Here is a 27,269-nt window from a genome sequence, read left to right as displayed (position 1 = left end):
TTCTGATGAATTTTAATTTATTTAACCAGTCCTCTACTGATGGACTTTAAGGGTTTTCCCAAGGACATGCTATTACAAACAATACTGAAAAGACAAATATCTTTGTGAATGTGTGTGAGTATTTAAAATATTTTTCTTTTATTGAGTAGACTTAGTTTCATGTTTATAACATAGTGATTAAATACTTTTATAAATTATACTCCATAAAAAGTTATTGTAAAATACTGGCTATATTCTCTGTTCTGTATATTAAACCCTTGTATCTTATTTTATACATAGTAGTTTTTTTTAACCTCTTAATCCCCTGCCCCATCCTGCCCCTCCCTCACATCCCTCTCCACACTAGTCACCACTGGTTCGTTCTTGTATCTATGAGTCTCTTTCAGTTTTTAAAATATTCATTCGTCTTTTATTTTTTAGATTCCATATATAAGTGAAACATATAATATTTTTCTTTCTTTGACTTATTTCACTAAGCATAATACCCTCCAAGTCCATCCATGTTGATGCAAATGGCAAGATTTCATTCTCTTTTATGGCTATTGGTCACATACAAGTATTTTGAGGGGATAACTATCTAGACCTGGAAACGATTGTCCAAAATGGTGTTGTTTTTTTTTTTTTTAATGGCCTCACTCGCGGCATATGGAGGTTCCCAGGCTAGGGGTCGAATCAGAGCTGTAGCTGCAGGCCGACACCACAGCCACAGCAACTAGGGATCCAAGCCATGTCTGTGACCTACACCACAGCTCACGGCAACGCCGGATCCTTAACCCACTGAGCAAGGCCAGGGATCGAACCTGCATCCTCACGGGTACTAGTCAGGCTCATTAACTGCTGAGCCACAATGGGAACTCCAGTTATTTTAAATCTTTATAGACACTGCCACCTCAGATACAAACTTTGGGTCATATTTGCACCCCTGCCAACAGTATGGGGATGCCCATTTCCCCACAACTTCCTCAACACTGGGTATCTATCAATTATTTCCTCTTTTTTGGGCCAATTTGATGGGTCAAGATAGCACATTTAACCGTTATGTCACATTTTTCTGACTGCTAGTGATATTAACATATTCATTGGCCATTTATAGTTCTTTTGTGAACTGCCTGTACATATTGTTTGCCCATTTTTCTAGCCAGTGGCCTTTCCTTGTTGATTGATAAGATACTTGATCTCTTGATTTCAGAGCAGAATGTCATGTGTAAGACTTCTCATCAAGGCAGTGCAAACTGGAATGTCAACCACAGAAATAATCACACTGTAAGCCAGAAAGCCACCATGTGCCCCAGCTGTAACTTCTGTCCTTCTTAGAGATGAACAGACTACAAATAGGTCTCCCGCAGGCAGCACACACAGAATCCTTTTGGATACCACCTCGCGTGGACATTAGAATGGCTCGAGGTATGGGAACAGGGGAGAATGTGAATGGGCCTGTCAGCAACCATTCATCACGTTGTGGGTAGGTGGGACAAGGGGAAAGACTATGATAGGTAGGGAGAGGAAACCTTGTTGATAAACAAATAAGTTGGGCAAAAAGCACCTGGCCAAAAATGATGGAGGCAAAATCGCCCCAGCGTCACTTGTCACTTCGCTGTCTCTAGCTGTGTTACCACCCTCTCCAGCCTTAAGCTTTGTTTTTCATGAGAGGTGGGCGCATAATTAATTCAGTGGAAGTGCAGATTCTAATGCAAAGAACACCAGCTTGGGTAATTTGTTCTAACAGATTCAAAGCCTGACTCCTACAGCAAATTAGTAATGCGGCTGAGTCACAGAGGGGTCGCAGACAAAGTTTCGAGTCTATTTGCCTCTATTCTTAGGAATCATCTTAGAGCCAGAGAACAATACATAATAAGGATCTATTCATATTGCAGACATTGAGGATGTTTGGAATCACACAGCACCATCTTTTCCACAGTTTGAAGATTCACTGCTCTCCCAAAGCGGAAGGATCCCTCAGCTAATGCTCTCCAGGGCTGAAAGCGTAAAGAAGACAAGCTTCGGATCAGTGCTTGACTGGAGGTTTCCCAGGGTTCAGGCAGCAAGGGGAAACAGGAGGTCAGTCCTGGGTGGGTCAGGGGGATGTGTCTGGTGGGTGCCACAGCCCAGCAAGGTGAACAAAGAAGCCTGGAAGAGCAAGGCTTGGCTGCAGCAGGGAGCAGCTCATCGGATGACCTTGAAACTGTCTTCTTTAGATTCAATGGCAACAATAAGGAAACTTTTATCAAACCATTGCATCTGTACATGTCTTTAGTTTGTGCTAACTGATTGCATGTCATTGTTGGATTAGGAAAGAGGGGGTAATAACTGAAGGGCCAAGGAGGAGAGACTTGGAGCTGCTCTGATACTTTCTACACATTACAGTCTCAAGACTACGCCAAAGTTGTAACAAATGCATGATGGTTGAGATGTCTTGGCTTCTAAAATCTTCTCTAATAAAGTCTCTTACATTTTAATTGTTATCATAAAAGTACTTGTGCACACATACCTTGTGCATTGATTCCTCTGAATCAAGGATTTAGCAGGCAACAGGAGACTATTGCAAGACAAGATGAAAATAGGATGACTCTTTGAAAGGGTTCATAGGAATCTCCCAATGCCTGGTCTTGAATATCGGCCATCTCTCTTATCTGGCTGAACTGAGGATGCAATCACAGACACACTGTATTCACTGTGAAAAAATTATTGGACTTCGTATTCAATGATTTACACTCTGTCCTCTAAAGGAGCATCTTCAATGAAAGAGCCCGATTACCTCGCCTGAGTTGGTGGTGTATTATATCAATCAATTGCATTTGACTAATGCATCCAAGTAATGGCATTCAATAAATGTATTCCAGTCAGTCTGAATTGTTGACAGACAAAGAAAGCCTGGGTGAGATGGGGTTTGCAACACCACTGCTGCTCATGAAGCTGGAAGGAAAAGCAAGAATATGTACTCAGCTTTTCATGCGCAGACAAGATCTCAAAAACATGACATCTGACTCGAGGCAAAGGGAGGGTACATTTCGAGAATCAATAACATCTATGTGCTTGTGCAGGACAATATGATTGCAACAGAACCCCCACTAAGTATTAAATAGTGTAAGTATACACAACCAGGGCTTGGCAACTAGCAGGCAATCCAGTTGGCTTGAAAGATTCCTTGACCTAAAAGTTGTAAATTTAAAAAATAGGCCTAACAATTCTGCTAAGATTACTCACCAGAAGTCAGTCATATTTTAAAAAAGAGTAATAGTATTATACATGGAAGCCCCTGAAGATACTAAACATACCAGTAAGAACCATTAACAACTATCTTGCATTTGATAGAAATAAGATTGAAGCAACTTGAAAATCTGTAAAGAGGATAGTTGGCTCTAGTAGAGAATGAAGCCAGTCTGGAAACAGGTACAGTTTAGAAACTAAATGCAGATATTTCGATTACCTAATTTTCTCAGAAATAAGATGTACTTTAGATAAAGAAGTTTTATTACCTTTTAGTACCACAAAGACAGGTGATATACATAAGAAGAATGCTGGACCCCACATCAGAAGACCTGAACCTGGGCTCTGCTCCTTTCCTGCTGTGTGACTCAGATCATGCTATTAACCTCTCTATGCCTCAATTTCTCTATTCATAAAATCAGAAACAGGACAATAACCCAACTAGCACCCAGCACCACTGGGAGGATTAAACAACTGTGCAAGAGCAAACTGGAAAGTGTTTGGAACACAGAAGCTTCTCAGAATGTTTTTTTGGATCTGAAGCACTTATCCTAGTTTTAATATCTATTTTCTTTGGATGGTCATTTTCTCATTTGGATAATATGGTCATCTCAAAATTTTGTTGCAGCTCCTCTTTAGAATTGCCTTCCATGCCAAAAACAATCAGTCTCCTCTTTTTATCAAAACACATAATGTTTATTTTTGTGAAGTCTTTGCAATGGGGGCCTTATTGCCATTCTCCCAGGCACAGAATGGTTAAACGATTGACTTCAGAGTAGAAAGCAGGTCAAAAGTTGAGGTAAATCACCTAGCCTTTGTGCACTGCCCTTCAGTGTACTTCACCTAACTCTGGACTCTGTGAAGCGTTTCTCCAAGTTCTCAAAAAGACATTTCCTATGATTGCCACGTTTCACTCGAGTCAGCTCTCTCACCAGCAGACAGAACGCTAATACCCATCAAAGCACTCTGCCGACAGAGACGGCCTTGACACCTCAAAAATCAGGGGAAATGGAAGGCAGGTGGATTCACAAGTTTCTCTTTTGAGCAACATTCTGAATCCATTCTGAAGTCGCTCAAGTAAGAAAGTCTTATTTGTGCCCCTCATTCCTTCTTGATTAGCAGCGTTTCAAATATGATACAGCCAAGTTTGTCATGATGCTAGCCCTGCAGGGAGGAGTAATTATCTCCCCCGCAAGCACCCTGAGAAAATATATGTGACTCTGAATTAAAAGCAGTGGCCACTAGCAAAGTCCTATGTAAGTGAGTTATCTGAACCTTACAGCAGCGAGTGGTGTGTATTTTTCTTAATTCTACCAGAATCTTTACTAATTTGAATAATATGCAAATTGTATACGAAATTTTCAAACTGAGTTCAAGGTGCTACAGCTTTTTCAAAACATTTCAAAAGTTTTGATCAAAACCTAAATATTCCCAAGCTGCTGATTCCACTAGCACAATCCCTAGGCTACAATCAGTCAGAGGGCTTTGCCTAGGATTTTTGACAAACTTAAATCTCCACTTAGAGATAGAATACAACCAGAAAGTCATTTTAGGAATAACAAGAAAGAACCTCACCCAGCTCTATCCATGCGTGTAGCAGCAGAGGGCTGGTGATAATCACGGTTTTCCTAAGGAATTCCACAGCAACTGAAATGAGCCATTGCCACCGAGTTTCAGAACTTCGTTACCGTTACCGACGTCATGGCCCCATCTTGGGGCTCATTTGCAGGGTCGTGGCCTCTCAAAAACAGGAAAAAGAAAACAAATCCTGACAGAAACCCACACAGACCACACAGCTGCTTAAGAGGGATAAAAAGCTTAAAGACGGAGCTGGCAGTTTCTTTCCCCCTCTCCCATGAGGCAGAAAAATCTCCACAAGTTTAACTGGACCCTCATTTCAAAAAAAAGACATGACTGGACAGCTTCCCCAAACTGGGAATTGGTCTGGCCACAAGTATGTATCATATAGATATAGCTATAATGATATAGATGGATATGTCATATGTACGGCCATACAGTGTACAGGTCATGACATGAAATGCATTCCTACTATGGGGTCCCATATTATGGGGTACCATTAAAAGGCTTGCAAAGCAGTGTACTAGGATACCCTAAATCCTTCTCATCGAGTAAGCTACAGGCAAAAGCGTTAGTAACTGCACAGTGGTGACACAGCCGAGGGAAGGGAGCCCACTGGGAAGGAAGTGGGACTGAGGAATGAGGAGGTGACCCAGGTGGTGATGCAGCAACCCCCCGGGTACCCGGGTTGCCAGAACTGCTCCTAGTTTGAGCTGAACACCCCCTGGGAGCGAAGAGCTCACCCGTAGGGGATTCCCAACTATTAAGCGCCTATGATTTCCACTGCATTGTCTCCTTTGAAGGATATTCCTCATGGCATCTGCAGCTCCTGGGGAAAGACACTGTGCTTATATATCTCATACTTTACTCTCTCGGGGCTGAGACTCCCAAACTTCAATTTAGAGATCAGACCCAACCCCTGCCCTCCAGGCATCTCCATCAGACTGAGCCGATAAACAAGTAGACGCCCATTCAGCAAGAGACATAAAATGATATTAGGCAGACATGACATGACCATGTTTGGAGGTCAGAAGTGGTTGAACATCCATGCATTTCATGTGGCTTAACACAATCAAAATCCCCAAAATGCAGGGAGAGGACAAACTGCTTGGAGACAGGACTGACAACCTGAAGACAGTTTTGAGTCCTCTCCCAAGCCCCATATTCCACCCCCAGCGACTTGGCTGGAGATCATTCAGTATCGGACACCAATTTGCTGAGATTTCCAACACTTTAAAAAACCTAACATTAACTCTATTCAAGATTTTGGACTTCCTTTGCTTTTTACTATTTTCCTCAAAATATACAAATATAAAATTACCCATAGGGAAAGAACAAAAAGATGTCCAACTGTTTCATTTTGAGGGGTCCAAAACAGTACCTATCAGTGTTTGTTTATTTATTTCTAAACTTATCACTTTTCAGCAAAAACACAATGCATGAGAATTTATCAAGGCCTCCAGTTTGTTTTCTTTTCCATGATACATTTTCTATGTGAATAGAACTTGATTGTTTATGAAGAACTCTTCCATGCTATCTTATTTAGGCTTCTAAAAATATCATGAGGTAAGGATTAGCATTCACACTTTACCAAAAAGGAAATGAATCGTCTTTTGAGGGGAGGAAAGCCAGTTTTGTTTTTTAACTTAACCTTTGGCTTCTGACTAAGACTCTGGTTTGCTTCAGATTCTGAACTGCAAACAATTAAGCACCTACAAGATGCCAGATCCTTGACTGGGGTGGGGTTGGGGGTGGGGGTGGGTTACTGTTCATCATTTGGCAAATACTGGAGCAGGAAGTCAAGCTTTTCTGCAATGTACAAAACCTCAGGAGTCATGATAAGCAGCTGGGTCAAAAGTAGATACCTCGATTTTAGAAGACATTCTCTGGAGACAAGTTCTTCTGCATGCAGGCTACTCTACATTCTTTCAAAGGTTGTTCATGTTAAAGAAGAAGAAACGAGGATGAGACCTAGGTTGGGTCACTGAAATAAATATTTTTGTGTAGCCTCAAGTTGAAGATGCACTTCCGGGATTTTTTTTTTTTTTTTTTTTTTTTGTCTTTTTGCCATTTCTTGGGCCGCTCCCGTGGCATATGGAGGTTCCCAGGCTAGGGGTCCAATCGGAGCTGTAGCCGCATCTGTGACCTACACCACAGCTCTCAGCAATGCCAGATCTTTAACCCACTGAGCAAGGCCAGGGATCGAACCCTCGTCCTCATGGTTTCTAGTCGGATTCGTTAACTACTGAGTCACGACGGGAACTCCACACTTCTGGGATTTTATAGACAAAGGATCCCAAACCTCCTATTTCCTTTATGGTACATTACTCGGACAAAGAAAAATTTCCTTGTCCACAAAAGCTATGGACAACATAAAGTGATGATATTGAACTCTTATGTTAAGAAAAGTGCCTTTTGAAGAGGCTTTCTTGGGTAAACACCTTACTATCATCATAAATCTCTCTTGCTCACTGCTCTAAGGATGGGCCTAGACTAATGCCTGACAAACAGGAGTCAATGAATGAATGGAAACAAGCAAATGAATAACTTAAAGGGACACGGGAAAGTGGAGGCCAGTCTTGCCAAGAGTGAGGAACATCTCAAAGAACAAAGATCTTATAACCTCTCCTCACACCTGAAAGAAGTTAGTTGGCTAAAACTATTAGCTGGGGAATGCTGTGTTTGTTATGCCTCAAAAATGAAAATGCATTAAAGATCTTAGTTTTATGCTACAAATTGTGGTCGACCAGGGGCAGGATAATGTAGCCTCTTTCACTCATTTTTTTTTAGCCATACCCATGGCATGTGGAAATTCCCAGGCCAGGGATCCAATTCACACCATAGCAGCTACCCAAGCCACTGCAGTAACAACACCAGGTCCTTAAACACTGCACCTACAAGGGAACCCCAATGTAGCCTCTTTCTTATTCAAACTTAGGACCAGCTCTCAACTGTTGTTATGGATTTGGCAAAATGGTTCTCCAGCCAGCCACCCTCTGATTTCTTCTTTCTTTTTGTTGCTTTTTGGGGCTGCACTTGGGCATGTGGAGGTTCCCAGGTTAGGGGTCCAATCAGAGCTACAACTGCCAGCCTATGCCACAGGCACAGCAACGTCAGATCTGAGCCGCATCTGCAACCCACACCACAGCTCAGGGCAACGCCAGATCCTTAACCCACGGAGTGAGGCCAGGGATCGAACCCGCAACCTCATGGTTCCTAGTTGGATTTGTTTCCTCTGTGCCATGACGGGAACTCTACCCTCTGATTTTTGAACAATCATCAGAAATCCCTGTGGAGGATCACAGCTGGGTCTAAAGGTAAAATGACATACGTGAATGATTATATAGCATCGTTCAGGTCTCTGTAAGAACTGACATCCACGGGATGGTCTGAAGAGCACAGGATTCCTTTTGCAAACTTGTGAAATGTTACTGGAAACAGAAAGTAGTGGAGAGGAGTTGCCTGTCTTTGTAGCTCAAAGCACCACTCTAGCCGTGCACAGAGCGCTAGGGCTGATGGGTGTGTCCTGACACCAGGCTTCTGGGAAGACCCCATCAACAGACCTTTCCTTCTGCAGTGCCCTAAAGGCTGCTTAATAGATTTAATTTGTTCCACCACTGAATTTTAAAATTTGGTGTTTTTTTTCACCCCACCTCTCGAGTTTACTTCCTGTGTTCTCCTTTTAGAACAGGAAAACTGTAGACTCCTACTTAGTCAAGATGAAACTGGAACTATAAACAAGGTCCTCTGAATTAACAGCAAGGGCCAGCTTCAAACTAACAGCAGCCCCCAGGGGTTAGCTCTCTATGCAAGAGGCACACCTATTTTATTTATTTATTTAAAATGATTTTTATTTTTCTATTATAGCTAGTTTACAGTGTTCTGTCAATTTTCCACTGTACAGCAAGGTGACCCAGTCACACATACATATATATATTCTTTTTCTCACATTATCATGCTCCATCATAAGTGACTAGATATAGTTCCCAGTGCTATACAACAGGATCTCATTGCTTATCCATTCCAAAGGCAATAGTTTGCATCTATTAACCCCAAATTCCCAGTCCATCCCACTCCCTCCCCCTTCCCCTTGGCAACCACAAATCTGTTCCCCAAGTCTGTGAGTTTCTTTTCTGTGGAAAGGTTCATTTGTGCTGTATATTAAATTCCAGTTATTAGTGTATCATATGATATTTGTCTTTCTCTTTCTGACTTACTTCACTTAGTGTGAGAGTCTCTAGTTCCATCCATGTTGCTGCAAATGGCATTATTTTGTTCTTTTTTTATGGCTGAGTAGTATTCCATTGTGTATATATACTTTCTTTTTCTTTTTAGGGCCCGACCAGCAGCATGTGGAAGTTCCCAGGGAAGAGGCCAAATTGGAGCTGCAGCTGCTGGCCTACACCACAGTCACAGCAACACCAGATCCGAGCCGCATCTGCCACCTATACCACAGCTCATGGCAGCACTGGATCCTTAACCCAATGAACAAGGCTAGGAATTGAACCCACATCCTCATGGATACTAGTCAGGTTTGTTACCACTAAGCCATGATGGGAACTCCCAAGAGGCACACCTTTAAAGAAAGCAGGAGCATAGTTAGGAGAGAAACATATCGCATCCCCCCCTCCCCCGCCTACTCCAAAGGTTTCTTCCCCACTGTCTGCCCCACTATATTTTCTCTTATTAAAACTTAGAATGAAAAAGTAGAGCTGGTCTGTGCTATGTCAGAGCATGTTATTATGCAGTCTGCTCTAATTTTACAAAATGAAATACAGGACTCGCATTCTTCAGAAGCACTAGGATGTCAAAAGAAATTCGGAGGTTTCTGAGGATTGCAAGTGAACCTTGAAACAAAGGTCTTTCTTTCAGTTAAGTATTATCATTAAGGATATGAGTTGTGTGAATAATATTGATCCCAAAAACATTTAATTCATGCTTTTATTATTTCAGAGATTGATTACTGGGATGCTCGTTTTGTTAGGTGGTCCAATAATTTGTTCCCATGATTCCAGTCTGTTCACAAGGCAATTGCAGGCCTGGAGGATAAGAGACCAACAACTGAAGCGTGTCACACCCCCTCTAGTTTCTCTGTCATTGATTAACAGATAAAATTAGGATTAACTTAGGTATGACATGATTTGTTTTCTGAAACACACTTTATTTTTCCATAAAGTTCACATATATTTTAGATTTTTCAACCCAAATTGCTTTAAAGATGTTAAGTAAACACTGAAAATTTTTCTGACCCAAATCATTAAACTTCCTTCACGTCACAGGAGACCTTTCCCAAATGTACTTAGGGCTCAAAAGTTCAATACAATTTCTTAAATGTTACCCCCTTTATAGATGGGCTAGGATGGTCATTAGTCTGTGCCTATTTAATAAAGATGAAACTGGACAAAGCCAACAGATTTAGTTCTCTCTTTCACCACAGTTTATTATGAAGATCCAGCATAGTCATAAAACCTCAGTCATAAATCCATTTTACTCATGAAGTGCTGAAAAATTAGGTAGAATAGTCTCACCATTTCTGGTTTTAAAGCAAGATGACATGTGTACATCTGTGTGATGAAAATCTGTTTAGCTAAAGCAAGGGGGTATTTTCTTGGGCCTTTGTGTGTGTGTTCAAGCGTCTACTCTCTTGGATGATTCCTAGGACCACAGGTTAAGCCAACTTACTTACCTTTTACTTAAAGAGTTTGTATCTCTTTGCCCCATGGCATTCTGCCCCCTTTCCTCCCTGCATGGCCTCAGAATCATTCCATGTTACCCTAAGGACACACGGACACACACACACACACACACACACACACACACACACACACAAAACCTGAGGGAAACACAAAAGCCAACTGAGTGCCTAAATAGATTTTCTAAAATCCAAAGCACAGAAAGTCAAAGCATTTTTTAACTCTACTAACCATTTTGGGAACAGAAAAGCCTTTTGAGTTCCAAAACTTTGGTTTAATTAGAATGGATGGAACCCCCCTTCTTATTCCTCCCAAAGTCAGAAAACAGTGATCCTGAATATCCCCTATATTTTAATAGCATGAAAAAAAAGATAAGCCTACAGAGATCAAGAAATGGGCAAGCACAAAGAAGCCAAAGGAAAGCTGTATTTCAAGAAGAAGAGGATGATCTATTATGCCAAATGCTGTAGAGAAAGTGTTAGCCAGAGGGGGTTTCCACAAAGTGGTTGGGATAGAATTTAAATCATAGTGGGTTGAGGAGTGTCTACAAAGGGAAAAAATGGACCAAATTAATATAGACAATCCCTTTGAGAAGTCTGGCTATGAGGGGGAGAAAAAGTTGAGAATTGGCCAAAAAAAAAAAAAAAATGTGGGAAGGATGAAGGTTTTGTCTTATTTATTTATTTATTTATTTTAAAGACTGGAGTCGCTGGTGCCCCTGTATACTCTGATGAGAAGGATCCACGAGGCATGAAAAGCTCAAAGCTGGAGGAAATAGAGGAAATTGTGCACAGGTGGAGGAATGAGAAGAGGAAAACCTCTTCTCTTCTAACCTGAGGAAAGGTAGGATGCGTGAATACAAATGGACATTTTTAATTAATATATTAGCTCACCTATATTTGCAATGCCTTCATTCTCTCACTCAGAGAAAGGATAGTGTGTTTGCTGAACTCTGTATGACCTGTGCTGACTGAAGTGAGAGATGGGAGGAAAATGGCCAACATCAAGACAGTTTCTCCACCTATAAAGGGATGAGAGAAGACAGACAGGAATAGGAAGACAAGGTGATTTAGTGCAGGGGCAGGGGAGCAAGTCAGAGGAAGAGAATAAATTGACAGCTGCCATGAGGGGCCAGCTTTGGAGAGAAAGAGGTATAAAAACAACTGTTAGAAAATCTGGCCATGTGTTCTGAGATTAGCTCTCTTCATCTTGGTTAATTCCTCAAGAACCTTTCAGTAAAGACTTGCATTGTCTTCCAAGGCTTTCTGGGTCAAGCTTGACTTTCACTATGTTGAATTGTCCTCAAGGCAACTGACTTTACTTGGGTTATGCAGGTAACAGATTTGATGGCAGGAGATGAAATCTTGTGTGGTAGGAGGTGAGGCTGTCCACTGAATGTGAGGTGGGGAGGCAGTCTGGTCAAAGCTTGGGAGAAAGTAGATGAGTGTTAGGGAATATGGCAGGAGTGTATCACGAGAACAGAAGAATCACAGAGCTATACCGAGGGGTTCGATTGAGAGTGGAGGTCAGAAATTCAACATAGCATCCATCTGGGCACTGGTATGATCATCTCTGGCAGTGCTTAGCTTTCTGGTTGGAAGCAGGAGAAAGCACACAGCTGGATCGAGTCAGGGTATCTGGCCTGGTAAATGTCAAGATGCTAACTATCCAGTACTTAGAAGGTTCATTTCTAAGTATACAATTCTACAATGCCTGACAAACAGGAGTCGCTCAATACATCTTTATTGACTGGATGAACTCAAGAACTGAAAACATTGGTAAGAAGGTGGCTGAAGTAATAGGCCATGGTATCCCCACTGAATAGGGAAGGAAGTGGAGACAAGGGGGCTAAATGGGGGAAACTCGAAGGAGACCAAAAGTTCCTAATAGATTTCTCAGGTCCACCAATCACAAGAGCATTTATTACTTACCCAAGAGACTTCTGAGTCTCAAAGCACCCCCTGGAGGCTGATCCAGGCAACTATCCGACCCAGTATTTTCCTTTGTTACACCTCAAGAGCAACAAGCACATTTTTTAAAATTATAGTTGATTTACAACGTTGTGCCAATTTCTGCTATATAGCAAAGTTATCCAGTCATACATATATATTGTATATACATTATTTTCCTCATACTATCTTCCATCACGTTCTATCCCAATAGATTGGATATAGTTCCCTGTGCTACATAGTAGGGCCTCACTGCTTACCCATTCTAAATGTAATGGTTTGCATCTTCCAACCCCAAACTCTCAGTCCATCCCACTCTCTCCCTTCTGCCCTTCGAAACCACAAGTCTGTTCTCTATGCCTGAGAGTCTGTTTCTGCTCTGTTGATGTGGCTCATGTGTGCCATATTTTAGATTTCACATATAAGTGATATCATATGGTATTTATCTTTCTGACTTCACTCAGTCTGAGAATCTCTAGTTGCATCCATGTTGCTGCAAATGGCATAGTTTGTTTTTTTTATGGCTGAGTAGTATTCCACTATCTATATGTACCATATCTCCTTAATCCATTCATCTATTGATGGACGTTTACATTGTTTCCATGTCTTGAACAACAACATTCCTGCAGACAGTCATTCCTCTGTATTCATGTGAGATTGGTTCTAGGACACCCCACCCCCAGCAGATACCAAAGTCTGTGGATACTTACATTCCTTATTTAAAATGGCCTGGTAGAGTCAGCTCTCCATATCCGTGGATGAGAAACCCACATTGTAGGACCAGCTGTGTTCTTTTCTCTGTTCAAAACCCCCTTAATTTCCCTTTGTGCAATACACTTCTCATTCATTCTTTAAACCTGCTCTTCCTTTTCTGTTTTTGAATTTTCAACCCAGCTACCATAGGTACCTTTCTTTCTCTCCCCCCTTTTCTCTCATCCTCACTCCCTTTTCTTTTTCAACTAATGAAAGCAATCTTGGTCATGGCAGATATTCTTAAAGATGAAAATTCATGATATGCCTGAAATGAGGACAAGGAACCCCTTCCATTTCACCATTGAAGAAGTCAAAGTCTCTTAAGTCAGTGAAAATGGACACAGACATAAAAGCAGCCACAAACCATACCATCTTGTAATTAATCCACATTTCCCCAAATATATGCATTCAAAGTATTTTCCATTCTTAGAGTATTGCTTATATTTTTTAATTATTAAGAAATCTTTTTGCTATTAATTTTTTTATTGCAAATGTACATGAATTCTACCGTAGGATGAGTTAGGTAGATTTTTTTTTTTAAAGTGTCTCAAAGATGTTTACAACATTGTTCTGATAAAGAATTTGCAAATGAGCTTTTGGACCACAACCTATTTGCTAGTTGGGGGTTTGGCATATTTTTGATTCCTGCTTGGATTTCCTGAAAAATCACAATAAGTTATTTAAGGAAAAACAGTTGCCAAACTTTCTGACAAGTCATAATGAATGGTTAAGTTCTGAAAGGTCACCCAGCCATCTTTTGGCTCCCATCTCCTCTTTAAAACCAAGCTATTTTGAGAATTTCCATTCTTCATGCTCTTTTTCTTCCCAACCCTGACACTATTTGTATCCCCTCAGTGGCTTTTTTTTTTTTTAACTCAGGAAAACTTAAATAAGTTCCAAGATTGCAGAAGAGCCTTATTATTTGATGACTATGGGTCTTGTCTGGGAAAAACTCCAAACATAGTTTTGCCATTTTAAGCAATTCCTTTGAACGCTCACTCTATTGTCAGCCACAGTCCTGTATTATTGGTTTATTATTGATTTTTTTCTTTCCCTTTACATAAGCTAACTAGGTTCTCCAATTTTCTCTTCTTTCTTCTTATGTTTTCTCAGTTTGGAAGTTCCTGAAGGGGCTTATTGTTTTAGCTTTTTGAGTTTTGGAGGATGAACACACAGACACACACACACACCCCACACGCACACACCGTACCTTGCCATTATCGCAAACCCGTAATCTTTTCCCTCAGCACCATGACTATTTCTTCTTTATAATCGTCCTCCTTCTTCTTTACCCTACTTAATATTAGTAGCTGCCACATTCAGTCAGTTTTCCCTTTAAAACATATTTCAGATTCATCCCTTTCTCTGAGCCCCCACCGGCACCACCCTGTCTCAAGTCATTTCTCGTGGAAGGTTCTGTTACACCCTCTGAGCCAGCTTTCCTAGCCTGCCTCTCTCCTCTCCCCATACCCACCCCCGCTCCCCACCACGCACTCAGTCCATATGGTAACTCCTTATAATATCCTACGAGGGCAAGAAAGCACCTCCTGTGCATCCAGGCACATCTCTTCACGCTCACAATCCTTCATGATAAGTGTGACTTTCCTCATTTCACAAATGAAGAAACTGACTCTCTTAAAGGTTAAGTATCTTGTCCCAAATCACCTAACTTGCAAGTGTTCTAGCCCTCAAAATATGAAGAGGGAAGAGCTGCCTGTGTCAACAGAAAAACAAAGCATTTGCATAACCAAGATTTGATATGTGATCTCCTGAAAGTCAATGAATTACCATGCTAAGTGAAGTCAGTCAGACAATGAGACACCAACATCAGATGCTATCACTGACATGTGGAATCTGAAAAAAAGGACACAATGAACTTCTCTGCAGAACAGATACTGACTCACAGACTTTGAAAAACTTACAGTTTCCAAAGGAGACAGGTTGGGGGGTAGAGGGATACGCTGGGGGTGTGGGATGGAAATACTATAAAATTGGGTTGTGATGATCATTGTACAACTATAAATGTAATAAATGCATTGAGTAATATAAAAAATTCAAAAAATAAAAAAAGTCAAAGAATTAGACACATTTGCAATTATTACCACATCAAGGCCAATCGTTTTCAAGAGATGGGATTTGTATAAGAGAAGTAGAAATGCAAGTGTCTGCTCTCAAAGAGTTTATCATCTCATTGGTTAGAGTACATAGCTAGTAGGTGCTGGACACATAGTACGTGCCAAATAAACACTTGCTCAAGCCAGGACCAGGGAGTGGAAGGAGAGTTCTTGCAACTCTCTCATTCTGGCTTGTTTGCCGCTCATTGTGTTATTTAATCATAGGATGCTTCTTAATATAAAATGCTCTCTCCAACACTTCCTCCTGACCCAGTCCCAAAGAATATCAGAACAATACACTGCTAGGAAAAAAAGACGTGGCGATTACTGGGCTGTCTTCCAAATGCAGGCTTATTTATTTTTTCCTAACTACAAGATAATTATTGCTGGATATTATTACGGGATTTTTCCATATGTCCTTTAGTTAGGACAGCAATGACCCAACGCAGTCTTTTAATGTACTCTGGGCTCCTGCCAGCTGACTTCATTCTACAACTCTGTCTTTCGGATTTTATTTTTATGGTTATTCAAACTTCCCACTGCCTAATCGATACCTCAATTGATCACTGCTGCTATTGACTACACACCTTGACAGAGACTCCTTGGCAAAGATCTTTTTCACTTGCAGCGGGCTCCCTGGAAACGAGTTCTTGCTATGTTCATCATTTTGGCAAACAAGGACAAGTTCAAGGAAATTAGAGGCCAAACTTGACAGAGCACTGGGTGCAGCTGCTGGCCCAGCTGTGCAATGATTCTCCACTGGTCCATTACCTCCAAAACTCAACTATTCAGCACAGCCTTCCCTAGGCCAGCACTCCTGTTGGTCTAATATATTTGGCAACAGCCATTATTTCAGAAATGAATGCTCATGTGTATTTATAGCAAATCACGTGCCTGCTCTATCAACAATTAAAGAGATTAGGATTCAGCAGACATATTCCTCTAATTAGGACAAGATGGAAGACACAGTAGAGAGAGTGCTGCTGTTTGGTCAAGGTTTAATCTTGCCCAATCCAACAAGACTACCATGCTTCCCAGTGGAACAGCCCCTGTCTCTCTCTAGGGCTGCCCTGTTCCCTGCATAACATTCACTTCCTGTGTCTGTCCCATGGAATTTTCAGTCACTGGGATTTGCAATCAACACTTCAAGTTTCCCCTTCCTCCCTTCCTGAAATCACACTAGAGGCTCAAAGGACTGTGTTCAGGCTCGTTCTGAAAAAACATGGACCGCACCATGTGGCCATGTATCTCATTCAGTTACGCCCCTCCCGTGGAGCCTCGGGGTGTGTTATATGCTCACACTTAGGTAGTCTCTCCTCTAAACAAAAGCCTGAACTCAGTGTCTGGGCCATAAATTCCATCTTGCCTCGCTCTTGCCCATGCATTATTTAAGCAATCTTCTCAGTAGAGCCGGCATGAGAATTGCCCTCCGAGTAATCAGCAGGCGCCTTCTGCGCTGCTCTAACGGGAAACGTAGTATATCAGAGAGTTCCACCCATTCACAGTCTTGATAATGAAATATGATAATCTAATTTGGTAAAAATAAACTGTGAAATCAGAGATTTGAGGCGAAAACTTTAAAGATGCAATTCAGAGGAGCAATCAATGCTTATTCAGTTTCTGTACCATCTCAGCTTTCTCCCCGTGCAGATGCTTAAGTGATGCTAAATTAAATAATTGACAAATTTTTAAAACCGCTGGAAATTACCATCTGTACTTAATTTTGGAATATAAAAAGGTCCCTAGAAAACACCCCTTATGATTATTTTGTCTAATAACAGATATGAAACAATACAAACATCCCAGTCACAAAAATATAATGCGTTTCGAGCAGTCTGGCTTACATATTCAAACACAGTTTTTTTCAAAACAAAAGACCAAAGGAGGAGTGAAAGGCTGGGTTACCAACACATCTTTTAAAATGAGTGGCCAAAGAACTGAGTTTTTAGTTTAAAATCCTGCCCGCGAACCCTCACCTCCCCACAAAACCAAAACCAAAACAACAAAACTCACCCACAGGCTTCCTATAGACAGTAATAACACATCACTTTTCCACATTTCTCTCCTGGATAAACCCTGGGCTAAACTGTCCTCTGTAAGGAAACTTTATTAGGTTGGTATTCCATTTACACAAAAGGAAGTCTAGGACTGTAAATAAACATGCTTGAAGCTTCCATGAAAACCCAGAAAGAGAAACAAGCTCCCTGCATGGGAACACACTGGTAAATACGTGGATAAAACAAGCTGAAACTTACACCAGACACTTCTCCCAGATCCAGCTCGGCAGGAGCCCCTAAAGGTACATTCTAGTTTTTTTTAATCCATGTTCTGCTCTTCTCACTGATGGGACTACTCAGGCACATGGTCAAGTTGCAATCAGCTTCTCCCCCAGTGATGTATGAGAGCTGGGCTGATTTATCTCGTCTTTCTGCAGCATATTAGCACTAATGTTCCTGCGTATGCATCCTACCTTTCTTTAGCCGGAGCCCCGGCTTTATCATTGGTAATCTAAATTAAAGAGCCAGTGAACAGAGCAGGGTTGCTGTCCCCCACCCCTCCCTGTTTTCCATGAAACAACGGCCAGGCAGTCATTCCCGGACAAGGATTCCACTGTTTATTCTATTGAGCCTCCTCTTCAATATCCCTCTGAGACTGGAAGTCAGTCGCAAAAGGAAAGGTCCAACGAGCCTGTCTTGGACAGGCTTATTTATGATTCAAAGGTTTATTTATGATTTATTCTCTAAATTAGTACACATGGCCTCAGGAAATACTAGGGAAAGCTGTCCTTTGCCAGTTTTTCACCCAAGAATACAGAACTGACACTATTTACAAAAAACAGAGTCACCTGATCCTCCACTTACTGCCCTGAGCGCAGTGCACCCTTCCGTGCCCCCCCCATATCCCCTCCTTTTCCCAATGATGCTTATTTTACATATGCATGCTTCACTGTTTATTTTAATGTGGAATACGAGTGCTATGATTTAGCAAGTTGCACACAAGAAGTGCAGAATTCTATAAAAAGTTTGCAGGAAAAAAACAATCAAACAGATTCTTGTTAACCTTGTTGTAACCTTCTATCAGCAAACAGTAGCTGAGGCAGAAGCAAAAGGCGATATTTAATTCAGGAGTGGTCAGTTCCTTTAAGATATATTTAAAATTTTCTCCATCTCCACAAGTGTTTGGGAAGAGGAAGAAACATCAGTCCATGTTCATCTGAAAGTTTTTAATCCCTTGAAAATGTTGCTGTCTTAGCAGCATCTCAATGCTTTTAACTCAGATTTCCAATGATTACTGAAATAATACTAGGTTTGTTTCCACATATTAAGCAACAAAACTTTTAAACAGCTGTTAGGCAAAAGCATTTGGTGGATAATAAAGTATAATGAGTTTCATCTCTATTTTTGTTAAGACATGATTGTTCTAATAATTTTCAACATGTATACTGCATTTTAATTTTGCTTTTGAAAATTAACAAATTGTGACATATTCATTCCCATGTAGATAAAATATAGACTTGCCACTTTTAGTAGATTTAGAATATTAAATTCTAATTCCTTGATATTTTAACTGCTTCAGTTTTTTTTTTTTTATTATTAAAACAATGTCTCTCGTCAGAAACGCAAAATACTCACATTCCAGGCCCTTGCACCGCCACCCCGCCCTCCCCTCCAACAACCTCTTCAAAAAAAAAGAGTCAATCTCAAACTTTCTGCTTCTCCACCTTTTTCAGAATTGCAGTCTGGAGAAATAATACTCCGGAGGGCTGCTTAAAGACTACCAGGGTATCAGCTCTTCTAGCTTGTATCCTTGGGTTAAATTTTTAAAATTTATATGTATTTCTACACTCTAGAATTTGTTTATGCTAAACAGCTCCACAAACATTCAGGGTAATTATTTTAAAAATTTAAGTCTGGGCTTGTCACCCAGCTGCTTAAAACTCTGCATGGCTTCCCGTTATTCTTAGGATGAATGCCAAAATCTTTATTGTGGCCTTCAAGGACTCCGTTTTATTTCACTCAGAAGATAAGCCCCCTTCCCAGAACTGAATGGCCAGGATTCAGCCCCATCAATCCGTCAAGTATTGCACCCCTGCTCTTTACTGGCCAGTGAGCTCGAGCATGGTATCTGAGCACTGGCGTGGGATGCCGAGAGAATTCCTAGAGCAAACACACAGACATTTTCCTTTAGTTTGAAAGTTCATACAAGAATAAGGTTTCACTACTTCACAAATCAGCTGTGACAAAATTAACATCAAGCAGGTCAGACTCACAAATGCCAAAATGAAGTTAAAATCTGGGAGCAAGAAGAGTAAGGTAAAATTAAACATTTGATGAATGTTAACTGAAACTGACTTAGGCAAGAGGAGAAAAAGGGAAATAATTAAAGAAGGAACAGAAACTCCAAAACAAGTATTGCTCAAGCTGGGTATTCTTATGCTTCCAAGGTCTACAGTTCACATCAGCTAAATGAGCCATACATTTTTTTAAGGTCAACTATCCCATGATTATGGTTGTGAATTTCTTCAATACATAATTCCTATACTTTCATTATATTACTGTTAATATTACTGTCCTTCGAAAGTTCTCTTTATTTTAATCAGTAGAAGAACCATATGATTAACTTCACCAGTTTCTAAGATGGCCAAGGAGCCCAACACCACAGGACCCTAAAAATATGGGATTTTTCACAACTTATAAAGATCCACTTTGCAGTTAACCCAGAGCAACGTGATCCTTTCATGCAACTTGGATAAAAGTTCATACATAAAAGAATGTAAAAGCCCAAAGACATATATGAAGCATCCACTGAGTAATGAAATCTTGAGATAGTCCAGTGCATAAGGAATTGACACCATAAGGCCTCACGAGTCCCAGAGTATGTCCTGTGCTTCATGCCATTGTCTCGTAATTTAGAGCATTAAAATTTCCCCTTAGAAGGAAATCCTGAGACTCTGGAACCAAACTGCTATGTGCAAATCACACCTCTGCCACTTACCAGCTGTATGATCTGAGGTAAGATACTTAAACTTACCGTAGCATGAGTGTGTTTTAAATTTATCTGTACAAACAACTTATACAACTCAACAGCAAAAAAGCCAACAACCCAATGGAAAATGGGCAAAAGACCTGAATAGTCATTTCTCCAAAGAAGATATACACATGGCCAACAAGCACATGAAAAATAATGCTCAACATCACTGACTATTAGAGAAATGCAAATCAAAACTCCTATGAAGTACCACCTCATACATGTCAGAATGGCCATCGTTAACAAGTCTGCAAATAACATGCTGGAGAGGTATGGAGAAAAGGGAACCCTCCTATACTATTGGTGGAAATGTAAATTGGTACAACCACTATGGAAGACAGTATGGAGGTACCTCAGAAAACTATAGAACTACCATATGACCCAGCAATCCCACTCTTGGGGATATATCTGGACAAAACTTTCATTGAAAAAGATCCATGCACCCCTATGTTCGCTGCAGTGCTGTTCACAATAGCTAAGACATGGAAACAACCTAAGTGTCCATTGACAGATGAATGGATTAAGATGTGGTATATATACACAATGGAATACTACTCAGCCATAAAAATGAACAAAATAATGCCATTCGCAGCAACATGGCTGGAACTAGAGATTCTCATACTAAGTGAAGTAAGTCAGAAAGAGAAAGACAAATACCATATGATATCACTTATATCTGGAATCTAATATGCGTCACAAACGAACCCTCCACAGAAAAGAAACTCATGGACTTTGAGAAAAGACTTGTGGTTACCAAGGGGAAGGGGGAGGGAGTGGGATGGACTGGGAGTATGGGGGTAATAGATGCAAACTATTACCTTTGGAATGGATAAGCAATGAGATCCTGCTATATAGCACCGGGAACTATATCTAATCACTTGTGATGGAGCATGAGGGAGGATAATGGCAAAAAGACATATATATATATGACTGGGTTACTTTGCTGTACAGTAGAAAATTGACAGAACACTGCAAACAAGCTATAATGGAAAAAATAAAAATCATTAAAAAAATAAAATATTGCCACAAGATTAAAAAAAATACGTAAGTGAAAAAAAAGCAGTTGGCATCGTGTAATTTAATTTTCAAGGCAAAAAAGATATGCCCAGGTGACAATTGCACTAATAAGTACACAGAAAAATTTCTGGAAATATCCAAATAAAGGTATTAACAGTGGAGAGCCCTAGATAATGGGAGAGGAAAAGAGGCTTTCATTTTTTACTGAATACCTTTGGCATATTGTTTGAATTTTTAATAATATTATTGATGTTTTTACTCTAAAAAAACTTAAAATCTACTAATGCAAAAAATATATATCAACATTTAAAAGTCACGATGTTTAGTCTATTTGTTTTCTAAGTCAAATAAGATGAAAAGGACTTTTCCTTTGTGTTCTTTTAAACAAAAGTAGAGTTTTATTTTAGACATCAAGAGCATATCCCAGATGTTTTTGTCCCTAACGGTCCCTCCTAGCATCCCCACCAAGTGGGGAGTGGAGAGAATTAAAAACCCAGGTCATGTCAAAGGTTCATATATATAGAAAAATATATTCACAGGCAGGCTCCTCAGAACAGAGAGCATTGAGAAGGCGAAGGGCTTGGTGCCCCTGCAAGCCTGCTCCCCGCTAATTCACACCTCCTGACTTTTGAGCCAATCCAGGGACAGGTTTTCCCAACTCCCATCTCTGGATTCGTGAAGACCATGGCAAGGAACAGGTATCTGAGACAACCCACTAGCACTGGATGTAGAGAATTTTAAAAAGAATGACCTTAGAGAATGTCTGATTCATCTACAGGCAACTACTTTCTAGGTCAGGCAACAGAAGTCTAGAGATGTAACTTGCCCACGGTCACAGGGTTACTAAGTGACCACAGCAGGTCATCTGAGCTTCAGGACAGCCTCCTCTCTGCGATGATGGTGACAGGGTCTGAAAGGCCCTATTGATGCTGGACCTTCACCATCAGAGTATACTAGGATGCAGGCTTGACCAGGAGCGGAAGGGAGGGATCTTCCTGCCTTTATCACAGACCCTCAAACTAGAGTGCAAACATCAAAAACTGACTCTGTTACTCATTTACTTTCATGACTAGTGTTCCATAAGATACATATACACTTTCTCTAAAAATAATCCATTAGTATAAAAGAGGGAATGTTTCCCATTTGAGATATGCCTTCTGGCCACATCAGAGATGCTTTTAGTATATAACTAACACTAATAAAGGTCTCTTGTTAGAACGTTTTCCACGTTTTAGTTATAAGCAATGGGAAACCTGGAGATATATAAATTAATGTAATGTGTACTACTACGCTCCATCATATTGGCTTTTTATAAATAATGGAAACTATGAATCAGTTTTTAAAGTTTAAGAGGTTAACCAATGGTTAGGCTCTGGAATTACTTAAAATCAATAAATCTGAGATGGATTTAATCAAGTTGCCTTGCAAACAGGTCCAGAACCATAAAGACATCCCTTATTCCTCTCTGCTGAGAGAGAGAGAGAGAGAGAGAGAGAGAGAGAGAGCGAGAGAGAGAAAGAAAGAAAGAAAGAAAGAAAGAAAGAAAGAAAGAAAGAAAGAAAGAAAGAAAGAAAGAAAGAAAGAAAGAAAAAGAAAGAAAAGCTCCCAGAGTCATAAGAGTACTCGCAAAGATCATGAGCTAAAACCCATATGTAAAATCTGCAATAACTGATAGGTAAGAGTGATTTCCTATTTGCCTATTTATCAAATATAAGTTCTCTAAAACTTTCTCCTGCAAGCAGTTATTTATTAACACCGATCATTATACTCAGAATAAACCATTGCCTTGATTCAACATCCCATTTTCCTACTAATAACAAACAAGCCTTCCAGCAGACTATTGAAAGTTCCTCAAATGCACTAGAAATACGCTTCCTTTACGTATACCCTCTAGTCTGCAGGGATCCATTTTGGGGTTACCCACATTCACTGTAAAAAGCTAACAGGGATGCATAAGGGGCAGCCCCTGGCTAGACATGAATGCTACTCATATTTATTATATTGCCACTCTACCCCAGATACTTCATTACTAATGATTTTCCAACACTAAAGCTTTTTAAAACTTTGATCTTTTGTGAAAACAGTAGGATGATAACAACCTTCCAGCTGAACAAACAGACTAGGGCGGAAAGACCATCCCCTTAACATTTGTCACAGAAAGTATCATCTGTCCTGACTCCACCCTGGTGTTTCATTAAAGTGGTGTCGTTCAAAATATGCAAATGACAGTAATAATTTGAACAAACAAATGAATTAGGTGAGCCTCTGCAGGCAATTGACTCAAGGTAATTAAGAATGCTAAGTCAAACAAATTATTATTTTAAATGGCAAGGAAGCTTTAATTAAACTTGATTTCTATACTAAAATGAAACTACTAACTCAACAGAAGGGATCCAGGGTGGATTAAAAAGCAAAGTGTCAAGAAGGGAAAAAAGAACGTACACCCTGACTTTTGATTCACAAGGTGAGGACTGTGGAGCTAAGCTCAGAGAGAAGTATTTCTGTGTATGAATTTTAAATTAATATAAAGGATTTGAGGAACCTCAAGCATGAGTGCATTTTAAATGGTAAAGATGCTAAGCAAAAATAGCATCAATGTAGACCCGAGGTAATTTCTCTCCAACTAGCATCTCAAACTTTCTCTACTATTAAGAAAGGGAACCCAGCAGATGGTAGCCCACCGGGGATTACGAGTCCTTCATAGAGATTAAGAGTCTTTCATAGCGGTTAGGGATCACGGTGACCCACAGAAGAACCTCCACAGGAATGACAGCCATCAGCCAAAATACATGTGTATGATGGACCAAACCAATGACCTCCAAACAGTAACTGTGGAAATAAAGGTGCCCGAGAGGATTAAAATCTCCAGCGATGTCCTGAGCTGGACAAGATTAAAACATGGTCCTCTTAAAAGTAGTTCATCCTTGTGTATTTAGTCCTACAGAACAATATAATCTTAATAATTACAGTCTTTTAAGAGCTTCAAGTATTCTGAGACCAGACATATCCCTGTCACTTCCCTTATTCTGTCCCAGCAAGTTTAACGGGACTTAGATGAGACCCCCGCAAGCAGTTAACAACCTTATATAACCACCTGTTTCCTCCTCCACATGAAGCACATCTGCTGGTTCAGCCTCCTGGGTCTTCCCTCTTCCACTTTCAGCCCAGCATCCCACAGGAATACACACCGACACGTCCTGTCCTCTTTGCTTCTGGCTTTCTGGTCAGGCCAGATGACCCAGGGCAGGAGTCAAGGAGGAAGCTAGGAGCCGGGTGGCGGCAGGACAGAGCAGGGAGGGGCCCGGAGAAGCCACTCTAAGTCACTAGCCCTGGCATCTGGACCTGGTCACCCTGCTATGCAAGACCATTTTCATTTGGTTTCCCTAAATAGTCCGCCTGTAGGGCCACCCTAGGGATATTATTACACTACTAAGGAAGTAGTAAGGGGTTGCTGTCAAGCCTGTGTTCCAAGGAGCAGAGAGAACTTCAGACCACTGTATTTTCTTCTCTGTTGCTGTGCCTTCACTTTGGAGAGGCAACCATCGACTCTGTAACTGGAGAGTGAAGAACAAATATGTCTAGAACTTGGGAGACCTGAAGACGTCAGTGTTTCTCTCTGCTCTGACCCTGGCCAGAATGGGATTCATTCATTCATCAAACACCCACTGGGCACTGGCAACATCCCGGGCCCAAAACTCTGCTCAGGGCACACAGCCAGATGCCATTCTGTTCTCAAGCCGCTCACATTCCACAGTCAGGAGAGACATGCAAATGCGCAATGGCCAAAAAATGTGGTGGAAACTCAGGAAGGAAAGGCAGTACCTGGTTGGGGGAGGAGGGAACAGCATAGGGCATCTGAGAAGCTAGAAGGTTGTGGGAGGGGACAGCACAAACTGCCTGTGGCCCAACTTCAGTCCCATTGGAATGTGTACTCTTCTGACCCGCCACAAGGGGAGCTGTGTACAACACGGAAAAAGCTTTGTCTCACATTAGAGCAGAAATACCAAGGGCTCAAATGTTCACTGACTAAATGAATAATCTAAGAATTTTTCTCTTTTTTTTTTTTGGCCTTTTTTAGGGCCGCACCCCTGGCATATAGAGGTTCCCGACTAGGGATAGAATTGGAGCTGTAGCCGCCGGCCAGTGCCATGCAGGATCCGAGCCGTGTCTGTGACCTATACCACGGCTCGTGGTAATGCTGGATCCTTAACCCACTGAGTGAGGCCAGGGATTGAACCTCGTCCTTGTGGATGCGAGTCAGATTCTTTCCACTGAGCCACGATGGGAAGTCCTGATCTAAGAATTTGGATATGTCCCTGCGACTTTTTTGGACAGAATTTTGGCTGGTGAGGACCTTGGAGGTCATCTAACTCTCTAGAATTTATGGACAAGAGACTTATTTTTTTATTTTTATTTTTATTTGTTTTATTACATTTTTTTAATTTATTTTTTTCCCACTGTATAGCAAGGGGATCAAGTTATCCTTACATGTATACATTCCCCCCCACCCTTTATTCTGTTGCAATATGAGTATCTAGACATAGTTCTCAATGCTATTCAGCAGGATCTCCTTGTAAATCTATTCTAAGTTGTGTCTGATAAGCCCAAGCTCCCGATCCCTCCCACTCCCTCCCTCTCCCATCAGGCAGCCACAAGCCTATTTTCCAAGTCCATGATTTTTCTTTTCTGTGGAAAGGTTCATTTGTGCTGGATATTAGATTCCAGTTATAAGTGATATCATATGGTATTTGTCTTTGTCTTTCTGACTCATTTCACTCAGTATGAGATTCTCTAGTTCCATCCATGTTGCTGCAAATGGCATTATGTCATTTTTTATGGCTGAGTAGTATTCCATTGTGTATATATACCACATCTTCCTAATCCATTCATCTGTTGATGGACATTTGGGTTGTTTCCATGTCCTGGCTATTGTGAATAGTGCTGCAATGAACATGCGGGTGCATGCGAAGAGACTTATTTTAAAATGTTTGCACACAACAGCAGAATTGCATGCAGGAAGGGTGCTGGGCCCATAAAATGTTTGCAGGTGAATGGATAGATAACATGCAATAGATTCAGTCCATGAAATATTCTTCAGCAATAACAACAAAAAAAAGAACTATTGACACATACTATACAGTGGATAAATTTCAAAATCACACTAAGTGAAAGGAGCCAGACACAGAGACCACATAGCATATGACACCACTGATATGAAGTGTCCAGAAAAAGCAAATTTACAGAGACAGAAAGTGGACCAGTGGTTGCCTAGGGCTGGAAGTAGAAAAGGACTAACATAAGTAGGCATAAGGGTTCTTACTGGGAGGATAAAACTGTTCTACAACCGGACTATGGTGACAGCTGCACCCCCTTGTAAAGAGACTAATTGAAATGGGTGACTTTTAGGATATATAAAATACACCTTAAATTTGTTTAAAAAGTTTTGCAAAGGGAGTCAGAAGTTACACGTTTGCCCTTAAGCTGTCATAAGCAAGGATGTTATGTTGCTGGAAAAAACTAAGACAGGAGCCCAGATTTGAAGAACAGATCTCCTAATTCCCAATCCAATATCTTCCATTCCCCTTCCTAGAAAGTTTGCCTGTGGACAGAGAGCAGACGAGTGGTTGCCAGGGCTGGGGGAGCAGGCAATGGGAAGTGACTGCTTAATGGGTATGTGGGTTCCTTATGGCGTGCTGAAAACGTGCTGGAACCAGATAGTGCTAATGGCTGCAAAACATTATAAATGTACTTAATGCCACTGAATTGTACCCTTCAAATGGTTAAAGTGGTAAATTTCATGTTATGTGTATTTTTCCACAATTTTTTTAAGTCTGCTTAAAAAAAAAAAAGTGGCCATGTTTAAGGGACATTTTCACATTTCCCTTTCATCTGCCCAATTCATTCCCTGGTAGCCACAGAGGAGCCAGCTG

General features: G+C 40.8%; 1 protein-coding gene across 10 annotated transcripts in view; it reads right to left on the bottom strand.

The window, feature by feature from the left end:
- The window catches only part of RAPGEF4 (Rap guanine nucleotide exchange factor 4), a 320,273-nt gene that overhangs the window by 192,714 nt on the left and 100,290 nt on the right, over nt 1-27,269 (bottom strand). The window contains exon 1 of one of the 10 annotated variants that reach the window (XM_084999525.1): nt 24,434-24,565. The exons of 7 other annotated variants lie outside the window; for them this stretch is intronic. In XM_084999525.1, coding sequence (XP_084855651.1) covers nt 24,434-24,460 — 27 coding nt within the window. In that variant the 5' untranslated portion in view covers nt 24,461-24,565. Of the gene's footprint in view, nt 1-17,549; nt 17,935-24,433; nt 24,566-27,269 lie in introns of those variants that run through there. 2 more of the 10 variants (XM_084999529.1, XM_084999531.1) reach the window with 2 other exon arrangements.

This window comes from Sus scrofa, chromosome 15, assembly GCF_054392235.1.
Source record: "Sus scrofa isolate SSC_HxYL_T2T_F1_AM1 chromosome 15, Sscrofa_HxYL_maternal_Yorkshire_Landrace_v2.0, whole genome shotgun sequence".
Classification (NCBI taxonomy): Eukaryota; Metazoa; Chordata; class Mammalia; order Artiodactyla; family Suidae; genus Sus; species Sus scrofa.
The sequence above is the reverse complement of the archived record's forward strand: the minus strand, read 5'-3'. Positions and strand labels throughout refer to the sequence as shown.